The sequence below is a fragment of the Fusarium poae genome, chromosome 4 (genome assembly GCF_019609905.1).
Source record: "Fusarium poae strain DAOMC 252244 chromosome 4, whole genome shotgun sequence".
Taxonomy (NCBI): domain Eukaryota; kingdom Fungi; phylum Ascomycota; class Sordariomycetes; order Hypocreales; family Nectriaceae; genus Fusarium; species Fusarium poae.
In genome coordinates this window covers 7092995-7120985 of record NC_058402.1, presented here as the reverse complement: position 1 = coordinate 7120985, position 27991 = coordinate 7092995, and the positions used below count along the sequence as shown (strand labels likewise).

The 27991-nt window shown below is 48.6% G+C and overlaps 7 protein-coding genes across 7 annotated transcripts; 3 read left to right on the top strand and 4 right to left on the bottom strand.

Annotated features, from left to right (window-relative positions):
* Positions 1-87: 87 nt before the first annotated feature.
* FPOAC1_012383 (uncharacterized protein) lies at positions 88-2079 on the bottom strand (the record flags this gene model as incomplete). The annotated part of the gene is made up of 3 exons (XM_044856739.1): positions 88-219; positions 270-1601; positions 1651-2079. The coding sequence occupies 3 exons, from the start codon at positions 2077-2079 to the stop codon at positions 88-90; spliced, it is 1893 nt and encodes a 630-aa protein (XP_044704052.1).
* A 1258-nt stretch (positions 2080-3337) lies between these two features.
* FPOAC1_012382 (uncharacterized protein) lies at positions 3338-4837 on the top strand (the record flags this gene model as incomplete). The annotated part of the gene is made up of 1 exon (XM_044856738.1): positions 3338-4837. The coding sequence occupies one exon, from the start codon at positions 3338-3340 to the stop codon at positions 4835-4837; it is 1500 nt and encodes a 499-aa protein (XP_044704051.1).
* Positions 4838-5441: 604 nt separating this feature from the next.
* FPOAC1_012381 (uncharacterized protein) lies at positions 5442-7076 on the bottom strand (the record flags this gene model as incomplete). The annotated part of the gene is made up of 3 exons (XM_044856737.1): positions 5442-5633; positions 5690-6551; positions 6601-7076. 3 exons carry the CDS (start codon positions 7074-7076, stop codon positions 5442-5444), a joined length of 1530 nt encoding a protein of 509 aa, XP_044704050.1.
* Positions 7077-12215: 5139 nt separating this feature from the next.
* Positions 12216-20129, top strand: FPOAC1_012380 (uncharacterized protein; the record flags this gene model as incomplete). The annotated part of the gene is made up of 14 exons (XM_044856736.1): positions 12216-12321; positions 12371-12874; positions 12927-13144; positions 13191-13403; positions 13451-13507; positions 13558-13831; positions 13880-14004; positions 14843-14875; positions 15078-15710; positions 16225-16325; positions 16382-16949; positions 17011-17419; positions 17474-19536; positions 19590-20129. 14 exons carry the CDS (start codon positions 12216-12218, stop codon positions 20127-20129), a joined length of 5844 nt encoding a protein of 1947 aa, XP_044704049.1.
* A 557-nt stretch (positions 20130-20686) lies between these two features.
* Positions 20687-21791, bottom strand: FPOAC1_012379 (uncharacterized protein; the record flags this gene model as incomplete). The annotated part of the gene is made up of 4 exons (XM_044856735.1): positions 20687-20790; positions 20849-20878; positions 20934-21346; positions 21409-21791. The coding sequence occupies 4 exons, from the start codon at positions 21789-21791 to the stop codon at positions 20687-20689; spliced, it is 930 nt and encodes a 309-aa protein (XP_044704048.1).
* A 260-nt stretch (positions 21792-22051) lies between these two features.
* Positions 22052-23304, top strand: FPOAC1_012378 (uncharacterized protein; the record flags this gene model as incomplete). Its single annotated transcript, XM_044856734.1, has 3 exons — positions 22052-22103; positions 22204-22356; positions 22412-23304. 3 exons carry the CDS (start codon positions 22052-22054, stop codon positions 23302-23304), a joined length of 1098 nt encoding a protein of 365 aa, XP_044704047.1.
* Positions 23305-24444: 1140 nt separating this feature from the next.
* Positions 24445-26264, bottom strand: FPOAC1_012377 (uncharacterized protein; the record flags this gene model as incomplete). Its single annotated transcript, XM_044856733.1, has 4 exons — positions 24445-24703; positions 24757-24856; positions 24914-25927; positions 25991-26264. 4 exons carry the CDS (start codon positions 26262-26264, stop codon positions 24445-24447), a joined length of 1647 nt encoding a protein of 548 aa, XP_044704046.1.
* Positions 26265-27991: the final 1727 nt, after the last annotated feature.

Genomic DNA, 27991 nt, shown 5'->3' with positions numbered 1-27991 from the left:
TGATCCAAGAGTTGTGAGATCATGGCATGGTTTGAGATGGTCATGACGTGGGAGAGGCCGTATATCGTATTAAAATAAGGATAGTCATTACCATGCTTCCTCCTCGTCAGATCCGGGTGCGTACTTTGGCATCCTCTTGATTTGCGATAGAAGAGAGTCAAGTTCAATCCAATTGTCGTCGTTCTCAGCAAACTTTCGGTGTTTTCGGGATAGGATATGCTACAAAAGGTCAGTCATCACGTTCAAAACATCAATGTAAGTTTGCTTACCTCGTCGAAATCGCGGAACTTATCCTGGCAGTTCTCGCAATAACCGGGCTTCAAGTCCTTTTTACTCTTAAGTGGTTGGGACTGTGTCCTTCGCTCAGTCTTTTGAACTTCCTCCTCTTGCACCTCAGCAGGTCGCGAAGTGTGTCGGCCCATCGTTGTTGATCGGCTAGACGCAACATCCATTGACACTTCAGCCAAACGACGCGAGCTCACATCGAACGAAGCAGGAGCAGCCTTCTGCAACACCTTCCTTTGAAGACCGTGAACTTCTTTACTAGTTCCAGCCTTGGCACCGTTGACACCAGATGTCGACGAGATCATCTGCGAGCGAATAGCAGAGGTGATATTCGACGGTTGCACACCAGATGCGACAGGCTCGCCGGCAAAAAGACGACCAGCAGCAGCACGGCTTGTGAAAGCATTTTGTGGTCGGAAATTCTCTTGCTTTGACATAGCCGCCTTGGCTGTGTTGATGTTGAAGACATCAGTGGGTGTTCCAGCACGGACTCGGTTCTGGCCATCTTCCATCTCAGTGATAGATCGCTTTCCTGTTACCGGCTTTGGCATTGGGACCTGAGGTGGCTTGATTACGTGAGCAACTTCCTCTCGCTTGGCTTGTCGAGCCTTTTCTTGCTCTCGTTGCCTTCGGTGATCCTTTTCAGGGACATCGTGATCTTCCACAAAGGGACATCTACCGTTTCCAACACTTCGGAACTGTGGCCACTCTCCATCTGACTTGTTCGTAACCTTGGGGTATTCGCGAACCATGATAGGCTTGTTCTTCTCATCCATATCCCACACATAGATATGAGGGCCCTTGAAATAGGTCAACTCGCGATGAACAGCGGTCGGGTCGCGGTCTGAAGGTCCATTCACACGCTCATTATGCAACAGCTGAAGCAAGTTGGCCTCCCGGGAGTTGCCATAATGACTTCGGGTGCTCGCAGATCTCGAATAAGAGGCATGGTTCGTCTCAGCTTCGAGCAAAACAGACAACATATTTTGGAACTTTTCCAGAGACCAGATCTTCTTGCCCATCTCGCGGGCCTTGTATAACACGTCATTGTTCCTGGTTCCTCGGGTTCGCTTCGTAGGGTCATCAATTTGTTGCGTTCTTGTGGGAGCATTACGGAACTCGGACAGAAGTTTCCTTCGTGCTTCAGTGTTACGATTCAATAACGACGGGTTGATGGTTTGGGGTTGTTCCTCAGATTCGTGGTGTTCATCGCGATGGTCCAATTCCTGCTCCTGGTGTCCCTCGGGCCTCTCGGGTGGAATCGATCGGGTAGTGACGACATGGGTAACAGAGATGGAGAAAAAAGGTTCTTGCGTCTGAAGATAGGTCAGTACAGTACCTTGCGAGCTTTACAAGACAACATACAGCACCAAGATAGTTAACTTTTTTTGTTAACCTCGCACGAACGTCATCGGGTATACTCTCAAAGTAAAAAACCATCTTGGGGAACTTGGCACGATGATGTCTCTTCCATGCTTCCTTCTCATTATCCATATCACGGGCTACGTTTGTCGGGACGGTCCTCGCGGATCTTTCCTTTGTCGAAGGACGCGTAGTGCCGCGTTGAACCAGAACCTGGGTCCGGGTTGACCTGGATGGGGATCGAACCGGGCGCTGCACGCCATTATCAAGGACCTGTTTCTTTAGAGGCGGCGGCTGGCCATAGGTTTCTTCACGCTGGACGGTAGCATAGGAACGTTTCTGCTTAGCATACCCAGCCAGAGCAGAAACTCCACGGAGAGGTGAGTTTGCAACATTGGGGTTGTTGGTTAATGGACCCCGTCTTGAAGACATGGCCGATATGTGACCAGGCGTTGGTGATAGAGATAGGGTTGCCATATAAAGCCCGTGAACTGCTCTGGGGGTGAGTAGCCAGAGCAGAGGGCGTATAAGCAGGACAACAAAAGTCGATGGTGGACGTCAGAGGTGACGTGACGAACGTTGACCTGTTATTGGCGGTTGTCGATCGTGGGTAGTGGTAGACTGGTAGTAAGTAGTAGGTAGTCTTGGGAGGGGCTGGTAGGATGAGACTTTGACAGCACGCGACGCGGAGCCTGACACGTCCAGAGACAAAGACAATGGGAGTCAACGGGGAGGGAGGGTAATAGATGAGATCAGCACATCAGAGAAGATTCGAGCCAGATATGAAAAGAGGAAGAATTGACCGACGAAAATGGATCAAATGATGAACAACAACAAACCGGCCGTAATTGTTTTTTTGTCGGAGACCTTTTTGGTCGGGATCCAGTCTGTCTGCTTAGGATGGAGGGAAACGAGCCTGAGGGGACGGGTCCCAAATGACTTTGATTGATTACTTAGCAGTCTCTACCTTCCACTTGACCCAAAGCAAACCAGGCGTGTTCTGGTAGAAGTCGCGCTTGGCACAACAGCGCTATACCTCTACGGTGCGGCTGAGCGGGGACCACCGGGGGCCCTGTACTTCAGTGGAAGCCCTCTGTGGCCCGCTGGGCTGTCCACTACAAAAAAACACCACCATGTCACGGGCCTGCCGTCTATTAACCCAGCAACGAGAGGATCCTACCTCCAGAACCGGGAAATTAGGATAGAGAGACGAGATCAGCCTCGTACCGAAGACGGGGATTTTGCGCGAGACATTCACGGAGAGAACAATAACAGAAACCAAGACATCAAAGCTTGAAGTTATGTCGTGGGCCGTCAGACAACACTGTTATGAGGGGAGGAATGCACTTAGGACTGAATCAAAGATTACCTACTCTGTACACAGATCAACTTTATGCAGCCCGAAAAGCATTGCTTGTCTGCCTATGAACTTAACGGTAACTAGGTACCTAACCCTTGTGCGTGAACCGCATTGAAACATCCACCTGTTCAATCTTTCTGCCCGCTGTCTTGCGTCTAGCCTCGGGCCAATCCTGGTCATAATTTTTGGTCTGGCGTCATCACAACGTCAAGTCATAGAGGCTTTTGACATTGGCATGTTCAATTGATGTGAGAGGCTCCAGTTTCTGCCGAAAAGATTTGCGCTTAAGCTCAATTGCTCAGACCATATATCTATAACCATCATCCCGCAATGAAACTCCCTCGAGCTCCTTTCCGGAGCGTTGATCCTCGTTTACCCCTCCGAGCCTCTTCGACAAGACGCATATCAACAATAGGTCTCACAGCCAGACCAAAGCTGTCTTTAAATGCACCGGCCCGTCTCCGAACATATGCCTCCGTGTCCGCCTCCGAGCTCCGGTTCGGACAACCTGTCCATGAGACACATCCTCATATCCTAAAAGCCGGTGAAATTACACAGGGCATCACAGCACAAGAATATGCCGACCGTCGAGCTGCTCTGGCGGACTCCATGACAGATGGAAGTGTTGCTGTCCTGCATGCCGCATCCTTACAATACAAGTCCGGAGCTGTTTTCCACGCCTATCGACAAGAGTCCAACTTTCTATATCTTACAGGATGGATGGAAGGGGATGCCATTGCAGTGATACAAAAGACAGGTCCCAATTACGGCGACTACGTATTCCACATGTTTGCCAAACCCAAGAACGCTCGGGAAGAGCAGTGGAACGGGTATCGCAACGGTGTTGATGCTGCAAGAGATATCTTCAACGCTGACGAGGCGCATTCCATCTACGAGGCAGAGCACTTGCTACCCAAGATCCTTGACAAAGCCAAACTTATCTACGCAGACTCACCACCCTCTAAAGGCGGCATTGCTGCTACGGCGACTTGGCTATGGCGACTCATCTCTGGCAAAGATACACGACCAACCCGAACACCGCTCTACTCTGTCATGAATAAGCTTCGGGTGGTCAAGAGTGAGGCGGAGGTTGCCAACATGCGTCTTGCTGGTCAGATCTCAGGGCGGGTCATCACAGACGCAATGCGCCAGCCCTGGAAACGTGAGAAAGATCTACATTGGTTTCTTGACTACAATTTTGCTGTCAATGGATGCGAGGGCCCGGCTTACATCCCTGTGGTAGCTGGCGGTGAGCGCGCAAACTGTATTCACTACACGGTGAACAACAGCACATTCAACAAGGACGAATTCATTCTCATCGATGCGGGCGGCGAATACGGCACCTACATTACTGACATATCCCGCACATGGCCGGCTTCTGGCCGCTTCACCCCCGCCCAGCGCGACCTATACCAGGCCGTCCTCAATGTGCAACGATCGAGTATCTCGCTGTGCAGGGAAAGCTCTCGACTCTCACTAGAGGACATTCACAACGTTACTGCGCGTGGACTTGTTGACCAGCTGCGCGCTATTGGATTCGATGTTACCATGGCCAACATTGATCAGCTCTTCCCCCACCATGTCGGTCACTATATTGGCCTTGACGTGCATGACTGCCCTGGATACAGCCGTCGCGAGACCCTTCGCCGCGGCCACTGCGTTACCATCGAGCCGGGTGTTTACGTTCCTCAAGATGACCGATGGCCGGCCGCCTTTCGGGGCATGGGCGTCCGAATTGAGGACAGTGTTTGCGTAGACGATGATTCACCCTACATTCTATCCACGGAAGCGGTGAAAGAGGTTGACGACATTGAAGCGCTACGACCATGACCAGTACTATATTGATTTTGTAAACATACCTATAGACTTGATGTGTATAAAATGTATAGTACGATTCATAATGCAACAGCGACGGTCTTTGTCCCGCTTACGACCCACCTGTATGTAGTTGTTGCTAGGCCTACTTGTGTTATTGCAGCTCAGCGTGAAAACAAAAGAAAAGACCGCGTGATAGTTCATGACCAGGGTATTGAATGGGTAACGCCACAACCGCCTGCAGGTGAAATTAAATGCATGTAAGAGCTTATACATATATATGTATGTTTCATTGCAGTTGGGTCGTCAAAAACAAGACCATTTGTTATCAAAACAATCAATATTTAGGGTAGTCGTCCGTTCACGAAAACAAGCTTGGATCCGCAAGCTGCCATGGAGACCCCAGCCTCAGGCGGGTATTGTAAGAATCGCCAAACCGTATCCGGATAATGAATACGACCAACAGGTTACAACGCGCTCCTACCAGCAAACACGATGCGAAGCATGACTCAAGGTCGATACATGAACTAAGATGAGTAGTATATACACCACAATTCATCTCTGGGGTATATTTATACAGTATCCCAAACACGTTTGGAACGTTATCATCTTGTCTACTCTAGCAGAAACCTCTTGGATCAAAGAGCGTTCGGCTGTGATTTGGCATCAAGAACGGCTGTCGAGCTGAGGCGCTGAGAAGCTGCTCAAATGCCTGGAGGCGCCGGGCCAACTCTTGATGTTCCTTCATGATAGCCCTATTCCGCCTTTCTAGATGCTGGATATACTCTGTTGCCTTTGTTAAAACCGTGCCCTGGGAAATGTTAGTCGTTATGTCTACGCCACGGGAGACTACAGTTAACTACTGACCTTGCTCACTTTGGGCGCTCGTTGTGAGTCTCCTTCAGCCTCATTATTCTCTCCATCCTCTGGTATTGAGTGGAGAGCCGGTACAGCGTCGCGGAGCTCAGAAATCTTGTCCTTTAGATTTGTTCGATACTTTCGCTCAATATCATTATGAGCTGTCCGATCTCCAGCCTTGAGCTTCTCTTTGCCTTTAACATCGGACGTTGCAGTGCTTGTGCGTGACAGTCCTGGTCTAGTCGAGCTGAGACCAGTCTCGCTCGAATTTTCCGTCTTAATGTCCTGGTTTCGAGATGGCGCCTTGGAGCTGTTGGTAGGTGTAGGTGTCTGCTTCTGGCTGCGGCCTCCAGTCGGTGTCCCCAACAGTGATTCGATGTTACTATTAAAGTCGGACATTCCCGTACCAAGACCAGCCCCGAATCCTAACCCAAAACCAGTAGCAGGCATAAAGCTGGATGTCGTTCGACCAGTATTCATTGCGATAGCAAGAAGTCTCCGTTGTTCTTCATTGCTTAAAACCTGGTTATTGCCCATACTAGACATGTTCTGTCCAAAACCAAAGTTCATGGCTCCTTGGGTATTGCCCATTCCCAGATCCGGTTCCACACGAAGGCCAGGTTCTGGCTTTTCCCAGCTGAGCGGTGTTGAGTACAGACCCTCTCGAGGTGGCACTTCTGGTGGCGGCATGGTCTCGATCTTAGACAAATGTTCTTCCAAGCTCATCGAGTCGATTCCTTCCTCTTCTTCATCAGATAGCGCGTTGTCTAAAGCGTTGTCGTCAAAATACTCGGCACCTTGAAAAGGAAGAGAGCTTGCGTAGACTCCAGTACCAAGACCTGGCGTATTCGAGCTCGATCCATATCCGGGACTTTGTCGCTAATCAGCCTCCAATTCATCAATATAAATTGTAAACATACCGGTAGTGAGTATTGGCATTGCTGTTCATGGGATCATAACGCTTTGAGAAGTCAATTTCGTAACTCCCTGTCCTCTCAGCTTCTTCATCATCAAATCGAATCCAGTAGTCCAGAGATTCCAATGCAGAGTCGGTATCAACCTTTGTGCGCTTTCTATCGTGTGCATGTCCTTCTCGTCTTCGTTGCTGTTGTGGGTGGTTCCTGGGATGTCCCCTGTTAGGTAGTGTAGCGTTGTTTGGGCCAGTATAAGTCGACTGCATGGGTGCCTGGCTGAACGAAATGTCAGAGGTAGCTGTCGGCTGGTAATTGAAAGATGATCCCCCTTGATTGCGGGACGCGCCCATGCCACTTTCTAAATCTGGTGGCCCCCATGGTGATGGATTTTGCTGTTGCTGAGATGACTGGTTGTTTTGATCAACATTATTGAGAGTCTGGTTGTTGGGTACCGCGAAAAAGTTAAGAATATTAGGGTCCATTGCTAACACGGCATCCCGACCTTTGAGGTCGTGTTCGTCGTCCGGAGCAAGCGATCTTGTGTCAGCAACCCGTACAGAGTTTGAGCCAGCTCAATTAGCGATGATGATGTTGATGTGAAACGGCGGGAACGATCGGACAATTCAATGAAATAAGCTATGTTTGATCGAGCTCTGGCGCAATGGTGTTGGAATGTGTTTGAGGGGCTGGCTGTCAAAGCATAAGACAGTGGGGCCAGAAATGGAGGATAGTAAGAATGATGATGATGACAATCTTGCTGATACAATAAAAATACACCGAAGTCTCAAGTATAAGTTGTGAACGTATCGATTGTGAGTTGGCGATGCAAAAAGTGAGACCGGGTTATTAGAGGTGACGGGGTGAGAGAGAGAGTCGTCAAAGTCGAAGTCAGATCGAGGGAGCAGGCGCAGGATGAGGTGACAAGTAGAAGATCTACAAGAGCGAAGCGCAGCACAAAACAGCTCTCGCAAGATGGGTCGGGCGACGAAACAAGCAAGGCGAACGGGCCAAGGAGGATGTTTTTGGTGGATTTGTTGTAGATTGGTTAATAAGGTAAGCTTTGGCTCGGGCGTGGCGGAAGTATGTAGTGTATAATACTGCGTTTGGTTGGTGGTTTTCGGCGATTGACTTTACCGCTCAGTTGTCTCGAAGTAAGATTGAACAAAGGCAGGATAGTAACAGTCATCGGTTGCCAAATGTAGGATGAAGGAGTGAAGGGTTTGACGGAGACCGGAAGAGAGAGAGTACGGTATCAGTCGATAGGATGAGCGGACATGTGCGGCTCCCAATTCGTTGGCTGGAAAGTAAAAGCCCAGGCCCGGACCGAGAAGGAGTGTCTTGGGACTGAATTGAGGAGAGGATAAAAGGACAGAACGAGAACGGTATTGGATAGATGGATAATTAGAAAGGATGAACCCGTATTTTTTGTGTGTGTCTTGTGAGTTGTCGTATTCGCCGCATTCAAGAGATCTAGTTAGACTCTTGTTGGTGGTCTCATTGATCGATTGAGTCGATGCTTTGGGATAACCAACGTTGGGGGATGGGGATCCTTCACAAGCCCATAATAGTATGTATGACGGATGATTTCTACCAACAATGCAATCCCTCTTTCTCTCCTCAACTATTTTTCCTAGTACAAGCGAGGTTCAGGGGGGACAGATTTCGCTCCCAATGCCGGGTCGACGTCTTGATGTTCTTCGGCCTCAATGGCGTGACTTTTACATCGTCAGGACCGTCTTGTGCGGTTCTAGTCCCAGGGGCCCTTGAACACCCCGGGAGTCCTGGACCGCTGGCGTAGCAAAAATTGGGCGACATCGTATGATGAGCAAGGCTGAGGAGGGGAATTGTACGATGGGCCAAGACCCTCGTCTATTGGCTAACTCGCGCCGGCCCGGGGGGTTATTGCTGTCATCCGGGAGCATAAAAGGGACGGGACATTCATCAAGGTTTGTTTCTAATGGCTTGGCTTGATGGTTTAGGTTTAATCATTACCGTATCATTCCCTGGCCAGCCTACCAACCTGTGACTTTTTAGGTATGCGCGTCTTGATGTTATATCACGTGGCGTGCGTAAACATGTCCTGCTTCTTTTGAGCATTGGATGATTTTCGTTTCAGCTGTCATAGCTCTTTCTTGTTAGCGGCTTACTACCAGCTGGAGGTCTTGGCAACGGTTCCCAACCCACACATCTTTCAGCCTCGTGCTAGTAAGCGACTAGCAATAGCTTCTAGGCTCAGCTGGTAAGCTTTAGCCCTCATAGAGACCACTCAAAAACCTCTCGAGGCTCACTGGTGTGGTGGGGGTCCTTTCATGATCCTTGTTCTGTCTCATCATATCATGGAACCTTTTTTCCAATCAGTCTCTCCTCCTTTTCTAGAGGGGCATTCAATGACTGCGATATTAATAGGAAACACTCGCACAATACTCTTCGCGTAGCATCAGGTGTATCTTGACTTGAAAAATATCATGATCAACTGCATTTTGTGACAGCTACCAAGTGAGTGCGTGTGTCCATGATTGCTTTCTGTTTGTTCAACCCGCACCCAGCCAGATTTAGGTTTAGGCGGTCAAGGGTCAATGCTTCTAGCTCAACTGTCACAACGGCCTGTGAAATGCTCTTTTGACTTTCTCTGGAACATCCATTTATCGTGAAACGATTGAATAGACTATAGCGCAAACCTGTTCTCTTTCTTGCATACTAGGCGAATACTGTGCCTACTAACCCTCCAACCTATTTCCATTAGCTATGCGTGCATTTCATCAAAAGTCATCCTATCCAGTTGCTTCTCGCTCGACCGCTTCCGAGACATTCAGTCTGCAATCGTCTTGATAATGAAACCTCAGCCACCGTGCTCACCTATACAGCATCAGATATGATTACCTGTGCATATAGGTGTTTGAGAATCAGCGGTTGGACTCATGCAGACGAGACCCATTTACATAGGCCAGCTTTTTCAGGATCAGGCGGGTAACCTCAACAAACGACCGATGTTCTGTGATCAATTTTTCTAATGCTATGCTATTATTTCCATCCCAAATGATATTACCCAACGCGGCAAATAACGATGACTTCTCTGGTCCGGCCATCATCTAACTATACCTCCATATCATGACCCATAGGGATGCTCCGTGTACCGTTTCCTAGGTGTCTTGTCTCCGCGATTGAGCTCTTCCATTATTTTGGGACCCATGGTTTGGGAAGGGTATCCTTCCTGATGCAATCCGGGCATCTTTCCTGGGTGTAAACGACGTCGTGCTTATGCGAAGGGCCCTTGCATCCGTTGAAAACTCTTTGGCACCAGCGAATGTTTAGAAAGCCAATGTGCCCGCAAGAAAACTCTTGGTCTACCTGCATACACATGCTAGCTAATTTAAGCCCACTGCAGTATTGTATAATACAATACCGTTAACTGGGGGTTTTCAAGGTGTTGACACGATGGCCTATGACTTGGTGAGTCTTGAGTATACTACACGAGAAAAGCATGTAAGACTCTTCTATAGGCACGCAGAAGACCGATACCTTGCTAGAGTTTTCAGTGTTCCTGTGAAATAACTCCTAATTTGAATCCATGCGTCTGATATTCTTAATATTCCTGCAACGTCTCTGTCACAAGAATCTTCGGCACGGCACTCGGGGGCTGTCTAATAACAGCGCTCACTCTTGGCCGGCTTGATGAAAACGAGAGGTCGAAATCGAGTCGATGTGAGAGCGAAGCCCGTTTCGTTGCAGGAAACAAACCGGGACGTTTAAAAGATAGCCAACCGACGGTGATAGCAGCCGAGTCCCCGGGGTGTCAACAAAGAGTGGGCAAATCAGGGATTATCAAACGAGAGAGTACCAATGGCAAAACAACGACTGCAACGCCCTGTGCCATGGGCGCATGCGCAGGCAGCCTGCGTAGAATAACCAGATTCAACGCGGCTCCAAGGATCTGAGAGGGATAAGGCTTTGCTAGGTCGGCGGGGGTGCTGGCTTTTTTGTGGAAAAAGGGCTTGAGACACGAATTGAAGCATTTCAAAGATCGATCGCGATGTGCTCTCACATTGCCTGTACCTTCATTCTGTATCTGCCTTGGCTGGCACGCACCATGACGTTGATTCCAATTTCCAGGTGCACGGCTGCTATTTCTTAAATTGATTGGGCTAAAATATAATTTAGCGTCTATCGAAGAATCCGTTGCGCTTCCCTTCGAATTACGGCCCCGTTATTCGTTGCTCACCTGCTTCAACATCAGCCTAGAGAAAACGCCCCCGAAAGGTGGCTGCGAATACCGTCACATCTACCTCAGTTATGCAAATCGGTGGGGACTGACCCGTGGAAAAAATCTACACGATCGACCTTGACCTTCCAGAAGGAATTATTGATTTGCAGTATGAGATTAAGTTTCAGATCCTTTATGAACTTTTTTGGCCAATCAATCAGTAATATCCTTTACTTGCCACCGTTTGTGAAAAGCGTTTCAAATATGTTTACTTCTCTAAGGCAAGCATAGACAATCCTCCTACACAGATTGTACTATGCGAAATTGTGATTAAGAATTTGTGTTTCAGACTAGTGTTTACTTGTCTTGGTAGATGGCAGTACTTCGATCTTGATGTCTTGAATCAAGTGATACTTAACTTACACATGCTTAACTCGACAACACAGTAGGTATCATTAGGTTAATTTTATACGAGAGAGTCGTGGTGTAGGGTGCCTTGAGAACAATTGAATTGAGCATGATCAGGCACATCTAGCTATTGTCTGCTGCCCATCTGTATTCAATAGTATTGTCGGGAATCTAACAATAGCACGGCTAAGAGCGTGGGGAACGCGCACTAACAGAACGGCAACGAAACGTCTTTTCTGTTTGCTAATCCTTGAAGGTACTAGACAAATCCAACCATTGATGCACGTTGTAAGCGAGACTGTTATTAACTAATACAAAATGCTTCTCTCGAGATCTCAGTATAAGAAAGAATATCGTAAAGCCAAAAGATAAATAGTTCTTGTGCAGAAAATGGGCGTGTTGTGGCTTGAAGGTGTGTGTGATTCTATATCTCCCGGGTAGTTAAAGCTGGACTTCATAAACCTCATTTTGGCCATTTCATATTATTCTCATAACCGTTTCTCTTGCTGTGGATATTTGAGGTAGTAAATAAAATTGAGCTAGAATATCGAATTAAATACTACAGAAAGAATGCCTATGTGGTGTTCGTTTGGTATTCTGTGGATGTGCTCATCGATCTCCGAACTATATGTGTGAAAGTCGGATCAAATGATTGCAACCATAGTGCCCTCGGCCCGCTCAATTATTCATTCTTCTGTTTGCGCAAAAGGGAGTTACTGCCTCGTTTTTTTTATTTTAAAAAAAGGGTACTCAGTTCTGTGCTCCTCAGTTCGAAATCCGTGGAGATTATTTATAGAAGGAGCGGATTGATAGTGCATTCCACTTACAACTGCACACCTCCTCAAACCTACCCTCCTTCCACCTTCTACCTTCCACTCTCCACCACTCCGATTTCATTATTCCCTTCCATCAAATACACTGCACCTTCTCCTCAAAGCTTCTTTCATTCTTACATCAGCAAACAGAGAATACGACGACAACATATTCACATCTTTTATGCTTGATGTCCAACATGCGCTTCAAGGGGACCACGCTTCTTTTTTTGGGATTCATCTTCCTCTGTTTCTTCTCTAGCCTGGCAAACTGTTTCTCATGGAGACCTCATACAGTTTCTGATGGTATAGTGGATTGTTTATTATATTTACCTAGAGGCTAACGTTGTCACAGGGGAGGCGCAGATCGCGATTCATCAACAGCAACGCAGTAACCCCAATTCTCTTTGGATGCAACAGGCGGATCGAAAACCCTCCAACGCTTATAGCACTGCCCTTCAAGAGCTGCAGGATCTGGAGTCGCAGCCTCTCTGCCATCGCATCGCTGCACGTCAACTAGTCAATAACTGCCATCTCCTGAACGGCCAAGACGATGCCAAGATCCATCTTGACAGTGGAAGGGCCGCGCGAGACTTTGTCGATTTCTATGCAGCGAGTCTTGCTATTTGCGACTTGGAGCGCGGTAGTTTCTTGATTCCAAAACCGTGCTTCAAGTTCCGAGAACCATTCCTGGCAGCGCTCCCTGTCCCGACGGTTGCAAAGCTTCACGTTTCGACTGATGAAATCGACGAATGTCTCGAGGGCCTCGCACAGTCGGACTCCGCTTGGAACACTTGGGTAAGCTATCGCCATAAGGCGCTGAGGTTCTGTGACGCCGCGAGGGTGGATAACCAGAAAGGTCAGTGAAAATCGGCAGCTGTCGGATACAGCCAAATTAACGATCTTTCCAGACGAGGACATCTCCCTTTACCAAAGAATCACCAGGATCCTCGAGAAACTCACAAATGATGTCGAGGCAGACTTGGAAAAGCGTTTCCAATCCCTCAACCGAGCCTTTGACGCTGCAAGTCAGTCAGTGGACAGCATTGTGCCACAGGCAAAGCACATACAGACAGAGATGGAGAAGGCCAGCAGGATTCTCCAAAACGACTTGAGCCATACAATCAAGGTACGCAAATCTCCAGTTCGTAGGAGCAAGATAATAACAAAAAAAGGATTCTCGCGACATTGTAGCGAGTGGTCTCGAAGAAGCGCAAGCACTGCATGATCTCCTCGAGATACTCGTTCGCGCCGTCCAAGAGCACACCACCGACATGGCCACATCCCAAGAGGTTGCATTGCGAACCAGCACTGAGAAGTGGAATGACGAGGTTGGTGTTTTGGTGACAGCACTGACCGCAGTGGTCGCAACCTCACTTGATCAAATGGTAAGCTTCAAGTACCAACTGTGGGAAGCAGTTGATAATTTTTCAAGGAAACGGCGGCAGCTAGGAGTGCAGACATCCTAACGAAACAGGCCAAAATCGAGCAAGTAAGTTATTGTCTCTTAAGATATGCAGACATCATGCTGATTAGTTGTAGGGCATGGGCAAGCTCGAAGAACTCGCCGACGATCTGCTTCTCAAATACGACAGCCACGAGTCGCGACTGGATGATGCTTTACAAAAGTCTAGCCAGGTACTAGACGTTCTTGAAGCAACTGCCGCTTCGGCTGCTGGACTTCAAGGATACATGCTTGGTGGTCTTGGGTTCTCCGGATTTTGGCCCTACGTTGTGTGCCCAGCTTTGTCGTTGGCGTTGGGATCATACAGGCTTGAGCCTTCACTCGCGCGAAACATATGGCTCGTCGGTATCGGTAAGTCATACGAATGTACCCAGATTTCAGGGGCTAATACCAAGGCAGGTGAACTCATGGGTGCGGTTGTATCGAAAGCGAGTTATTACTCGAATATCTTTGGCTTTGCTGGATTTTTTGAAACGACCACTGACCCGACACTCAACCAAACCTTTCCTGTCACGACAGTCAAAGTACTTTACTGAGAAGCATTCGACGCGCTCAAATTCAAAAGTTTTCAGGCCTCGTTAAGATTGGGTCTGATATTGGGCTTCTTTTTGCGATTTTCATGGGATGGCGAGCATGGTTGGTAGCATGGGGACTCTTGAAAGGGGTTGGTGGTTTCACGAGACTAGCTTGGCTCATATCTATCACCTAGATGTCTTTGCGCTGGGATTTTGGGACGGGTTGCGATTTGAATTGGGCATGGGTTTACATAGAGGCGTACCAAACATGCTGAGGCTATTTGGGTGGTGCCTGGGACATATCAGTTTGCTTTGTGGTACAGGCGTTTTTTTTTACAATTGATATCATGCCTCTTTCCGTATCCGGCATCGGCGAATTGATTGCCCCTATGAACTAATTTGCATTTGAGAGCCTTGCCCCACCTGAGATCTCAGCCTTGTCAGCGAAATATCGATAGCGCAAGAGTGAAATAGATTCAGGTTTTTGTGTTACTGCTATTCAATCGCGAACAAGGCTGAAAGCTAAAGGAGATAAGCTATGCTGGTTAGATTATGGTTGCAAAGGCTTTGGTTATGTCGTACAGAAGTTTCATCATCGAACAACAAGGCTGAAGAAAAGAGATAAGATAGCGAGCTATAGCCAATAGACATCGCGAGCTCACTCCACTTTGTCTATCACCACGTGATCCTGTTGATACAATCGGCGTCACCCTAGCCGCAGGAAGCTCGCAACTTTGTACGCAGCTGGGTTTTACTTACGACGAACCACCCCTCGCCAACAACTATACCAGTCTTCGTGTTTTTATCATTCTCATTATTGATCTTGCGCGAACTCGTCTCCATGTAGAGTTCTATCGGCGATAGCCTTATTCTACCTGGTGTAAGTCTTTTTACTAGTGCTGTCGCGAATTCATTCTACTGTTCTCCTGACCTCTAGGCGTCGTTGCGCCCACGCGCACAACGGCCATGATGCATTCGTCTTATCGTCATGTTCTGTGTTGAAGCTTCTGGACCTTCAATTCTTGGATCGGGCAATCCACTGCAATTTCATAGGACACCCTGCTAATGTGTCGATCGATTAGAACAGTATGAACAGCCAGAATCTTGGCACAGCAGGATACGACAGAGACCGCGAAATGGACGACCGACACCGAGCTTTACAGCAACGCGAGGAGATGGCCCGTCGAGATCAAGAGCGAGAACGAGAACGAGAGCGCGAACGTGAGCGCGAACGGGACCGAGAGTCCAACGAACGATACCAATCAACACCTCACCATAGCAGCGCTGGTTCTATCCCCATCCACCAGCCTGTCGCGTCGCGGATTTCCGGTGCAATTCACAGCCCTGGAGGACTGCTCGCGAACCATAACGGAAACCCTCAGATTCCCCTCGGTACTCCATCAGGTGGTCCTTTAGCCGCCTTTGGAGGGCCACTACAAAACGAACACAACCGACCGGTCCAGCACGGTGGACCAAACAACGGCAACACCCAACCGCAAATGTTTGCTCCGATGGCTCATGCGACTGGACCGCCAGCTTCGACGCAGGCTGCTGCCAATAGCAGTGTAGCTGCTGTCTTTGGTGGTCCTTTACCACAACAACCCCAGGAGGGTCAGCGAGGTGGCCAGCAAGGCGCGCCGTTCAACCCAGGAGCTGCATCTGCGGCCCATCAGCTTCCCGGGGGTATCACCCAGGGTCAGCAACCTATTCTTAATGTGAGTAAAGTTTGTTTGTAAATTTTTGGGAAGATGGGTGCCGTTAGTGGAGGGGTAGGGGTAAGCGTTTGCGCAGCTGGCAGCCACCCGGCAGGTTTGCGTTTGCGACCTGGTGATGCGACAGCGCGGGCCGCTGCCAAAGCACCCGCATCCTTTCCCTCATTCACCTTCTGGCTCCTGCAGCTCAACTTCACTTACCCCTCATCCGGAACTATACAAACGTCTTGATGGGTCTTGTGTAATACACATCTATTTTCTCCTGTTTGTGGCGCACACGTTCCTTTGTTATGGCAGATTCATTTGCCTGACATGGAAGCCCACAGCCTTCTTGCGAACCTCCCGGCACAGCCAGGAAACCTCATTGGCATCTTCAATCACGGAGGAGATGGCATGATGCTCCTTAATGGCGACGAAGTTGGCCTGTCGGCTTCATTTCCGTTTGTCAATGTAGCAAATATCCATGTTTATTGGCACCATAATTATTTTGCTGGTCACTAACTCTTCTTTTCCCCAGGATGCCCTTACCTATCTCGACCAAGTTAAAGTCCAGTTCCACGATCAGCCCGATGTTTATAACCGCTTTCTTGACATTATGAAGGATTTCAAGAGTCAGGCGTACGTCACCCAACGAATCGTGGTTATATTTTCTTGTTTAGCTAATGAAAGTATAGTATCGATACTCCAGGTGTTATCAACCGAGTCTCGGAGCTTTTCGCTGGACACCCAAATCTTATTCAAGGATTCAATACTTTCTTACCACCCGGTTATCGAATCGAGTGCGGCGCTGGTAACGATCCGAATACAATCCGTGTCACCACACCTATGGGTACCACGGTTCAGTCCATACGTGGGAACCAAGGTGACGGCCATGGGCCCGTTGTTAACCAGCCTCTGTTTCCCGAACGCAGCGGCCAGTGGCAGCAACAGCAGCAACAGAGGCCTCAACATAGCATCGAGAGTCCGGAGGCCCAATTTAGCACTCCAGTGCAAAACGGCGCGAGTCTCTTTGTTCAGGCTGCAGCTCACAATGCCGCATTTAACGAGAGCAACAACCAAGGTCAGCGACGGGCTTTGCCTCAAGGCAGTGCGGCTCCTGGTGAGGGTCCTAACGCTCGTCAAGCATTAACACCCACTCCAGGACAAGCTGGGGTGAACGGCAATGCGGCGAACCAGGCAAACATGGAACGACGTGGACCGGTTGAATTCAACCATGCTATCAGCTACGTGAATAAGATCAAGGTAAAACACACCGCTCGAGATTCCTTCTGTCCAAGTATCGGATATACTAATCATGGCAAAGAACCGTTTCCAGGACAAACCTGAGATTTACAAACAATTTCTTGAGATCCTCCAAACATATCAGCGCGAACAAAAGCCTATTCAGGACGTATACGCGCAGGTGACTACTCTTTTCAACTCTGCCCCTGACCTGCTTGAAGACTTTAAGCAATTCCTACCAGAATCCGCTGGTCAGGCCAAACAGACTCCTAACCGAATGGAAGACGGGCCCCCAACCGGTCCTAACCAGACACCTCAACCGGCTATGAGAGATGGCCAGAAGATGCCTCCACTTGGTAGCTTTCCGCCACCTGCAAGCGCTACAAAGGATAATAAAAAGCGCCCAAGAGCTGACAAGCAGGCTGCTCAGCCTGCGACTATCCTTGCGGAGGCGACTGCGGCTGCGCGCATCATACCTCCTGCAGTGAACGGTAACAAGAGACCTAAACTCAGCCATGCGAGACTAGGTGGTGACAACTTTGCAGTCGAACCGACATTGACGCCCGTCATGCCGGAGCCATATCCCGCCAGGACCTCTTCGACATCGAATCAAGAGGAGATCGCCTTTTTCGAGCGAGTTAAGAAGTACCTCAGCAACAGGTCTTCCATGAATGAGTTTTTGAAACTCTGCAATCTCTTCAGTCAGAACATCATCGACCGGAATACGTTATTCCACAAGGGCGCACTGTTTATTGGTGCAAACCCTGACCTGATGACCTTCTGGAAGAGCTTTGTAGGTGTTGATACTCACGATGTCATTATTGATAACCGTCCTGCGCCCCCAACAGACAAGGTGTCCCTCAGCAACTGCCGCGGGTATGGGCCCAGTTATCGATTACTTCCAAAGCGAGAACGCCTTAAGCCCTGCAGTGGCCGCGACGAGCTGTGCAACTCTGTACTCAACGACGAGTGGGCCTCACATCCTACGTGGGCGTCTGAGGATAGTGGCTTTGTTGCTCATAGAAAGAATCAGTTTGAAGAGGGTCTGCATCGCATTGAGGAAGAGCGCCACGACTACGATTTCAATATCGAAGCTAATCTGAAGTGCATCCAACTCTTGGAGCCTATTGCACAACAGATGCTGGCGATGTCTGCTAACGAAAGGGATTCCTTCCATCTGCCCTCTGCCCTTGCTGGCCAAAGCACATCCATCTTCAAGCGTATATGCAAGAAGATCTACGGCGAACGAGGTATTGATGTTGTTAACGACATGTTCACTCACCCTTTCGACGTTGTGCCTGTCTTGCTGGCTCGTATGAAACAAAAGGACGAAGAATGGCGATTCTCTCAGCGTGAGTGGGAGAAGGTCTGGCATGCTCAGACTGAGAACATGCACCTCAAGAGTTTGGACCACATGGGCATTCTTGTGAAGCAGAACGACAAGAGACATCTGACTGCAAAGCACCTTGTCGATGTTATCAAGACAAAGCACGAGGAGCAGCGTCGTGAACGATCGTTGAAGGGTGGAATTCCTCGTCACCAGTTCAGCTGGGACTTTAGCGATAAGAATACCATCATCGATCTTCTGCGCCTGATGATGCTGTACAGCTTGCACAATGGTCAGCACAGTAGCCAGGAGAAGGAACGTATTCTTGAATTCTTCGAGTCCTTTATTCCCATGTTCTTTGACATACCGGAGGAGAGCATCCAGGATAAGCTCCCGAAGATGCAGCCAGACTCTGGCGAGGAAGAGGCCGAAGATCACACACCTGCAGAGCTCACCAATGGCCGAAGCCGACGTAACGGACGGAAAGGAGATCTCCTTAGAGGAGTTCTTGATCCTGGCCGCAATGGCAGCAAGCCTCGTGGCAACAAGGAGGACAGTGGTTCTGGAAGCAAGGAGACTACTCCTGACGTCACTTCTGCAAACGAAGAGGAGATGCCTGACGCCTCTGAAGACGCCGCGAACACTGATATTTCCAACGACCGGTGGATGCCTAACATTCCTAAGCCTGTCGTCGTTGGTGATAGCGACGCTATCTTGAGCACGGAGGGCGAACTGAAGGCTGATGGATTCTTTACTCGGCCCTGGTACAACTTCTACTGCAACCAGACCTTGTTTGTCTTCTTCAGCATCTTGCAAACTCTGTACAAACGTCTTCAAGATCTCAAGGAGGCTAAGGAAGTAGTAGCCAAAGAGGTTGAACGTCTCAACAAGCAGAAGCCTGCTCGGGACATTGGTTTCACCGAGAACCACATGAAGTTCTTTGACACCAATGACGACCCTGATAGCTACTGGCCAAAGACCCTTGAGCTTATTGAGGAGTATATTTCGGGTGACGTGGATGAGAGCCGCTACCAGGATGTAATGCGGCACTACTACCTCAAGACAGGATGGAAAGTGTACACGATTCAGGATCTCTTGAAGACTCTCTGCCGTCTTGCTCTCACCTGCAGCAGCACCGATGCTAAGGAGAAGACTCCTGATCTGATTGCTCAGTACCAGGCCAGTCGCGAACGAGAGGAGACAAGCTTTCAGACTGAGATCAGTGCTCGTAAGTTTGCAGAGAAGTGTGTTAAGGACGGAGATGTCTTTGTGATATGCTGGGTAAGTCAATGCTTCTTTTAGTCTCAATGTCAAATTGCTAACAGATACCCTAGCTGCCGGCCAAATCTGAGGCGACTGTGCGATGGCTCCAACGGGAAGAGACAACATTCTACATGGACGAAATGCAACTTCGCGAGCGTTGGCAATACTACATCTCGTCGTTTATCCGGGTCGAACCTACTGAGGGAGTTCAGAGGTCGAAACTCCAGAAGGTGGTGCTGTCCCGCAACTTGCCATCGGCTGACACCGATAACGACGATGATGCCATCCCCAAGCCTGTATCCTACAAGGAGAATCTGACGATCAGCATCTGCTTGAAGAGCTCTAAGATGGTCTGGGCTCCTGGTACTTCGGAATACGTGATTTACGGCCATGCTCCCAAGACCGTTGAACAATCTGTGCGTCGTGAGAATTTCGAACGAGCTCTGAGCACACACCGAGAGAACAAGCTTCTCGAGAAGTGGGTGCACAACCCGGCTTGGACCAAAGATCTTAGTCCAGAGGAGGTTCAGGAGCAGAACAAGAACTTCCGCAAGTGGATGGACGATGGCGTCGTTCCGCCCAGCGCTGTTGAAGATGTGGAGATGGACTAGCCCTCTAACCCCCAGGATGAGCAGCAGCAGGAGCCGGAACAGGAGCACGGCCCAGATGCCGTGACCACGCCAGTTGAAACGCCCATCGTGGAGCTCAGCGGCAAAGGCCCACGGAAGAGGTCTGCAGACCGTCCAATCTCTGCTCCACCGGAGAAAAGGCGATGCAGTCCTCGCCATGCCAAGGCGTGAATCAAGTATTGGGAAGCGGGCGAAGTGGAAAGAATATACTTGGGAAGGAATAAAGGGGAGAGGGAGTGCTTGTATCACATCAGCGTTTTTCACTGCTTTGCATTTTTTTATTCGATTGTCCCATTCATGTCTTTTTAGTTATTGGAATTCCTAAAAGGCGACGGAGGATGCGCACTCGGAGGGTATGCCGAACGTCAATGTCTTTCTTATAGGGAAAGCTCGTTATGATTATTTTTGAGGTTACAATTCCCTTTGGCCTGTACTCTAGACACTATATAAAACTAAGAACGCCACGATTGTTAATACTAAAACGCCCCAGTTTGGATCGTGTGAAGTTTTGATATCGGAGTGACTGAGCAAAGCAGCGTTCAGACTGATGGAAGTCTGATCATACTCGTGTTGGGCATCTCTGTTTGGTCTTGGTTACCTACACTAAGTTTGTCGAGGAGAAGAGTTTGTCTGACATCCTTGGCTGTAAAGGGAGTATTAGTGGACTGAAAAGCCCCATGAGCATCATAAGCATCACTCACTCGGCAGTCCCTTTCCCAATTTATACGCAGCTCTTCCAATCTCTTGCATCGCCAATCCCTTCTCAACCAAACTTATCATGCTTACTCTTGACCTTGATCTCAAGCAACGCTTCATGATAATCTCCCTCCCTCCTAGCCCTCTTGAGCTTCCTCACTTCATCCTCATCCAACCTCCGTCCTGCAGCCTCCTCCAGCTCGCGCCGACTAATCTTGGCAAGCGCCTTTTCCTCCTTTGACGCGCGCAGCTTAGGCTTGAAGCGAGCTTGCATCCTGATGCGAAACGTCGTGTCGAACGAGATAGTGTCGGCGTCGCCGCGCACGTCGCATATTTTGGAAGATGCCTTGCTGGGGCCCTTTATGCTGAGAAATGTATCGCGCAGGGTCTGGATTTGGAATGTTCCTGGTGTGTCGCCCGTGGGGATGATGTTGAAGGATTCGAGGGGGGATACGGCTTCTGCTGAAGCCGAGAGTAATCCGATCTTGTCGCAAGATAGAAATCTGTAGCCTTGCGTATTAGTTACAGGTTCGCGATTCGTTCGTAAAGAAAGACCTTTGCTTACCGTCCGTGATGTCCCTTGAAGCGAAAACTCTCTGTGCCAGCTACGCGATTCACGATCCAGACCTGGCGCACATCATGCGGTTCAGCGGTAGCAGGATTTCCATCGACAATGTTCTCAATAGGGACCGTAAACACTTTTCCAGTCGCATCGCAAGCCAACGCCGAAGGTGTATCCGTAGGAAGAACAATCATGATAGGTCCCGAGACATCGGTGGTCGCCTCAGCGGACACCCAGCTATCGTCATTCTCTGCTTCTTCAGTGGTGGTGGTCTTTTGGACCTGGCCTGTTTCGTCGTCTACAGCATCGCGTGATGATTTCTCAGCGTCTGTTCGTTTGCGCTTCTTGACTTTTTTGTCGCCTTTAAAGGTCAATGGCTTGACCATGATTGTTTTATTAGTGAGTGGTCGATAGTTTAGTTGCAAGTCATGGAAGTGTTTGGACCGACGGTCAACGCCGGGATACGGCGAGCTCCACTCCCCGAAAGAGGTCAATTTAAGGAAGGTGATTGGTTATGTAATACTTTATTCCCCCGCAACTTCATGGTAACCTTGTGTAAGAGAAAAAGATCAATAGTTGCGATTTCTTTTCTTATTTTTTTTCATGATATTCTGGTTGTTTTATTTTTTAAGTCAATTTATATAACATGGTCGCTCAAGCACAAGCTGTTTCCGTGTCTCTCAACGACCTCAAGGATGGTATGTACCTCTCAACTTTTATACTCATGATAGCGCCGCTCTCATGATGAGGAAATATTCCCAACTCTGACTTATAAGCGAATCAACTAACATTCTACAGGCAACATCCCGTTCGAGACTCTTAAGCAAGCCTTTGGTCCAGACTCTCTTGGTATCCTCGTTGTAAAGGATGTCCCTCAAGAGTTTCCTGAACTTAGACACCAAGCTCTTTCATACGCTTCGTATCTCGGCAACCTCCCCAAAGAAGAATTAGGTATGTTTGTTATAGAGCTTTGCTTGCAACATCAAACTACTAACAAACTTGGTAGAAAAACTTGAGAATGCTCGAGCCAAGTACCTGACTGGCTGGTCTCTCGGCAAGGAGACTCTCAAGAACGGCCAAGTCGACACTTTCAAGGGCTCATACTACGCCAACTGCGCATTCTACATCGACCCATCCCTTGAATGCGCCAAGCCCACCGAGGAGTTCTCCACTGATAACTTCCCCGAGTATCTGTCGCCTAATGTCTGGCCGCCAGAGGAAGTCCTCCCAGGCTTCAAGCCCTCGGTGACATCGCTGTGCCGTCTCATCATCGATGTAGCTGTTCTTGTGGCTCGTGCTTGCGATCGCTTCGCTCAAGAGGATATCCCAGGTTATCCCGCTGGATACCTCGAGCACGTCGTCAGCACATCCAACACCACTAAAGCACGTCTGCTGCACTACTATCCTCAAGAGTCAGAGCAATCTGCGACCGGCGGCGATGAGGATGATTGGTGTGCTACACATCTCGACCACGGGTGTTTGACGGGTCTTACCTCAGCAATGTTCATTGACGAGCACAAGACCAGCCCTGCTGTACCAGATGTTAAAAACCTGAATGGTGCTTCTCTACCACCTCTTGAGGAACTGACCTCGTCCCCTGATCCATCAGCCGGATTGTACATCAAGTCCCGTACCGGCGAGACCGTTCAAGTCAAGATCCCTCGCGACTGCATCGCCTTCCAGACCGGCGAGGCTCTAGAGCGTATTACTGCTGGTCGTTTCAAGGCTGTTCCTCACTTTGTTAGAGGTGTGCGACCCAGTGTCAGCGATGGAAAGGTTGCTCGTAACACGTTGGCGGTCTTTACACAGCCTAACCTGGGCGAAGAGGTTGATATTGAACAGCATCTCACTTTTGGAGAGTTTGCTCGTGGTATTGTTGACAAGAATACTGTATCATAAAAACTAGGACATAATAGTCATTATATTCAGCCTCAGATTAGCAAAAAGAAACATCCCTATTTAGGTATATATACTATATACTTAGTATGATCCTCCAGCGTCTATTGGTAGCTTTATCATTACGTCTCGATCTTCGTAGCCACAGCACTTTCTGGAATCGCCTGCTATCCTGGCAGGGGAGTTCCTTTCAGAATTTTCAGCTGCAGGATCGGCTCCATGTTTCGACAACTCTCTCGCAATGGCTATTGCCCCGAAGTGAGCAGCAGTATGCAACGGGGCAAGGTGGTGTCTCATCCTTTTACCCCAAGTTATAGGGTCTTCCAGGTATTGCAATTCCCAACAGCTCCAGCCGTCGTGTGTAGTGACAACAGGATTGGAACCGCAAGACAGTAGTAGCCGGGCTGTCTCTATCTTTCTAGATAGTCCTACGGTATTTGGAGATGTAGGTGCTAGTGCTCTTAGGAATGGCGGCCATCCCCTTAACGTAGTCTTGTTTACGCAAAGGCCAACATCATCAGATAACAGATAACTGACAGTATCAATCTGGGCCCCAACAGATGCAAAGTGCAATAGTGTCTCACATTTGTGATTCCTTGATCTAAGAGCGGATTCTCTTTGCCATTCCGTTGGCAAGTTTGAGAGTAGGAAATGAAAGTTGTGCTACTAGTTCCGTCTCTTATGCTTTTTAGCGGCCAATGTTTCTGATACTCTGAGGGTCGGTAAAAAAGAATGTTTATTTATAGCTTATTTGATCCAGAGACCTCGAGACCATATATCATACAACAAAGGTTGGGCATGTCGTTCCTATATATCATGTTCTACAAGGCCCTTGTAATGAATGTACTTTGAGCTGTCTCAAATACTACCTATACGGCATTGTCTTATAAGGAAAGGTCACAGCAAATTGCTGCAATAGAAGAGAAAAAAGAGACACCCATGTGAACAGTGTTTAATTCACTATTAAGAAAATTAAACAGGAAACATAGGCAGGAGAAAGAAAATAACCCTGATACTAGTCATGCAAAAAGCATTACTGGTAGAATGATGCGGTTGATCCGCCAAGAGTCACAGGCTGCTCAGCCATATCCTGAAGGAGCGTTCTCGTGAACCAAGTACGCAATAGAATTGTGAACAACTCAATCAAGCCCAAGCGCCAACAAGACTCATGAAGAAAGCCCCGAAGAATACAAGAAGGCAAGCATAAACACGCTTGCGGCCGCGGAGGAACTGCCAGCTCTCATCGCTGAGGAAATCCTGGGAGAGAAGCTCAACCAGGGAGGCAAAAGTAAGCAATCCAGCCGAGATGGCATTCATGACGCCCACAACGATAAGTCCAGTCTCAGAGTTGGGGCTGTAGAGTGTATGGGTAGCAAGGCCGAGAGCTTGTCCCAGAGGAGTACTGTTCTCAATGTTAGTTGACGATACAATGTCGGTGGTAAGCTGAACACTTACGTGCATCCATATGCGAGGGCCATGAACCAAGGCTGTAGCTTGCCATTGGGCCACTTGATGGAAGCAATTCGAGAGCCCAACGCCAATCCTTCAAAAGTTTCTGTATCATGGTCAGTCATCTGATGCGGAAAGAACACTAGAAAACGAAAGAACTTACGGTGAAAGACAATGGCAATGAGGAGAATGATGAATTCATTGCCGATCGAGACGCTTAGCGCCATGCCGATAAAGATGCTGTGGAAGAGGATGCCAAGCTCGAGCAGGACGCATTGGAGAAGCTCCTTGCGTTGCTGCTGCTCTGAGGTCAAGACAGGCGCCTGTACAGCCTCGAGGCTCGTCTCCTCGAGGTTTTTTCTTCCGGAACGGACATTGTCGTCATCTTCACAAGCTTCTTCTTCTAGATCTTGCATACGTATGTCCCTGCTGTTCAGAGTAGAAAGGTTCTGACCAATGCTTGATGATCGTCCACGGATAGGTCCCATGTCACGAATAGGGAGCATGCCTGTACCTCCCATGCACCCGCCGCTGTTTGAACCAGTACATCCTTCCTTGGATGTGGTGATCTGAGTAGGCGAAACGTGCCGAGAAGGGTGGAACACCATCTCAATCACAGTGACAAGAAAGATGGCAGCAAGAGCGATAGCACCAGGAATAGCAGGGTAGTCCTGATTCCAGAAGCTGCTCAAGCAAGGGTCGCCAAGTGAAATGAAAGCAGTGGGGAGCAAATGGACAAAGGCAGTGGCGATCAGCACGCCAGTACCGAAATGACGGACAGCAAAGAAGAAGCGATTGGGGATCCTCAGCCCTGGGAACTTGGCAGCCATGATGGGGAACGCACAAGCGAGTGTCGAGACGAACAGGATAATGAAGACAGCACCGACATGAAGAGGAGTGTTGTATTCATCCTTGTTGACGCCTCCAGATTCGCATGTGCTCGCTCGCTTACGCAGAGGGGAGAGATGGACAGGAGCCGACTCCTGGACCATCGGGGGCGAGGTCATGACAACAGGCGCAGGGGAGTTCCAGTAAGAGATGATTGTAGAGACGACAAGAACAGAGAGGACCCAGACAGTCCAACTCCAGATGTGCGAGGCACATGACGAGAAAGTGCCTCGATGAGGACGGATATGGTCAACACCACCATTTACCGTCTTAAGACACGAGGACAGTCCTAGGATTGTTAGTACCTTGTATGTGGGTTTGACAAGGGAGGATCATAAGATTTTGGACGTACCCGAGATACGGGACTGTCGTCCCGCATCCTTGAGAGAGCCTTTGAAAGGCTCTGTAGGATGACTCCCTGCTTGATTACTATCATCATGCCCATTGAGCAAACCCCCAGCCGTCCCTCCGCTCCCATCGTCCTGGGAAGCATCAACATGTTCGCGAAGGTTGGAGATGCCATTGAGATCCTGGCGCGTGGTGTGTGAGGCAGCCAAGGGAGAAGGAGCCTGGTTCCAGGTCAAGCGCTGGTAGAAGGATTCATCTGCTTTTGATAGACAAATCATGATGAATTTGGTGATTGATTGATTGATTTGTTTTTGAGGAATTGAGATGCTGAAAGTGGGAGAAAACGTCACTAGTCAGTACTTAGCAGACGCCAAAGTTTGGTGTCTTTACGAGCAAAAAGAGGCCACGCGACAGCACAAGATAGAGAGAGTCGGACCGAGTAGCAAGTAAAGTATTCAATGGTCTTTTTTTGGTTTGATAATGAAAAAGTAAACAACGTCGATTCTAAAAGGATTTTTTTTTAGAGGTGAGATGAGACGGGGAAAGCTTTGATAAATAAAGTATTATACGGCTTATTCTAGCCCAGTAATATAGTGCAAATCTTTAAAACGGCAGACAAAAGGGTTAAAAATGTATGCAATGCACCTGCACTTGCTGCTAAACTAGTGACGCTGACTGGGGGGAAACCGGGGACCATCGTATCCACTCGCACCTGCCCTGACACAGAAACTGGGGGAGACCCACTCGATCAGGAAAAGGAAGTAGAGATCCCCGGTTTCGCCCGTGACCAAGATGAAAAAAAGATTGGCAAGAACCGACGACAGCCTCAAAGATACACGAGATTATACGGAAAATTATTACAGATTCAAGGTACCTTCCCGTCTTCCCCGCGATCTCTTCTCCGTCAGCTCCCGGTAAAATACTAAAGAAAATGACTGCGGCTCAGTAGCAGCACTTCGGGAGACCTCCGTAAAGCCTTGACCAGGATGGAAATCCATGAATAGAACCCAAAGCCCAAATATCCTATATCCTGGACAATAAAGTCCAGCCCAAGAATATTGATCACTTGACAAGAAGAAACCTTAGTCGATGCCGAGACAACAAGGTTAAGAAAAACTGATCCAGATTGTTGATTACCCCGCAAGGGAATACGCAATGAATACGCTTCGTCTTAGACAATGATCAGATCACGCTCTTGGTAGCATACGGCAGAGCCTCTTAGTTCCCCCGTCTTGGCGCTCTAATGCCGTACTAATTTATATTTCTTATCGGTGAATCGAGGTGAGGCCCGGAATGTCGAGGTGCATGATTTATTTGCTTTGTTTGCTTATCTCTACATCATGTCTACGGCATAACTATATGTAGAGTAGTGCGCCAGATTCTCCAAGTTGCAAGTGAGCAAACATGTTGTAGAACAGAACACAATGCTACCTATAAGCTTAAAATATTCCGAAACTCAACTAAAGTTAAAGGGAGGGCTGCAGCCGCTGCACACAGCTACTGAGACTAGATAAGTATGTAGCTAGCTACCTCGGTGAAGGCCAAGATGATCTCCATAACGTTCTGAGCTTCCGATAATGCGGTAAACTTCGGAAGCGAACGAGGCCCGAGTGACGATATAGATCCAACGGTTGTATCGATGATGCGTCTCGTCAAGACCTCTTCTCCACCAATTACTTGCTTCTAGTTTCGGTAGCTGTCGACAGGGATCTAGTAGTCACTACTCACATCTTGTCTCTTCTACCGACTTGACAATAAACGATTGCCGACATGGAGAGGCAAGAGAAAAAAAAAACATAATTAAAATGAGAGGCTTGAGTGAGAAATCAGTAGACATCATGAGATGGGTTGATCTTACCTTGATGTCTTATACGAGATGGAAATATATTACATAAGGCGTCATGATGCAAGCTGCACCGCGATTGCATCAACCGAGCTGACATCATTCTCTCATGAATCCAAACTCCCATAGCTCAACTCAACATTGTAAAACTTCAATCAAAAC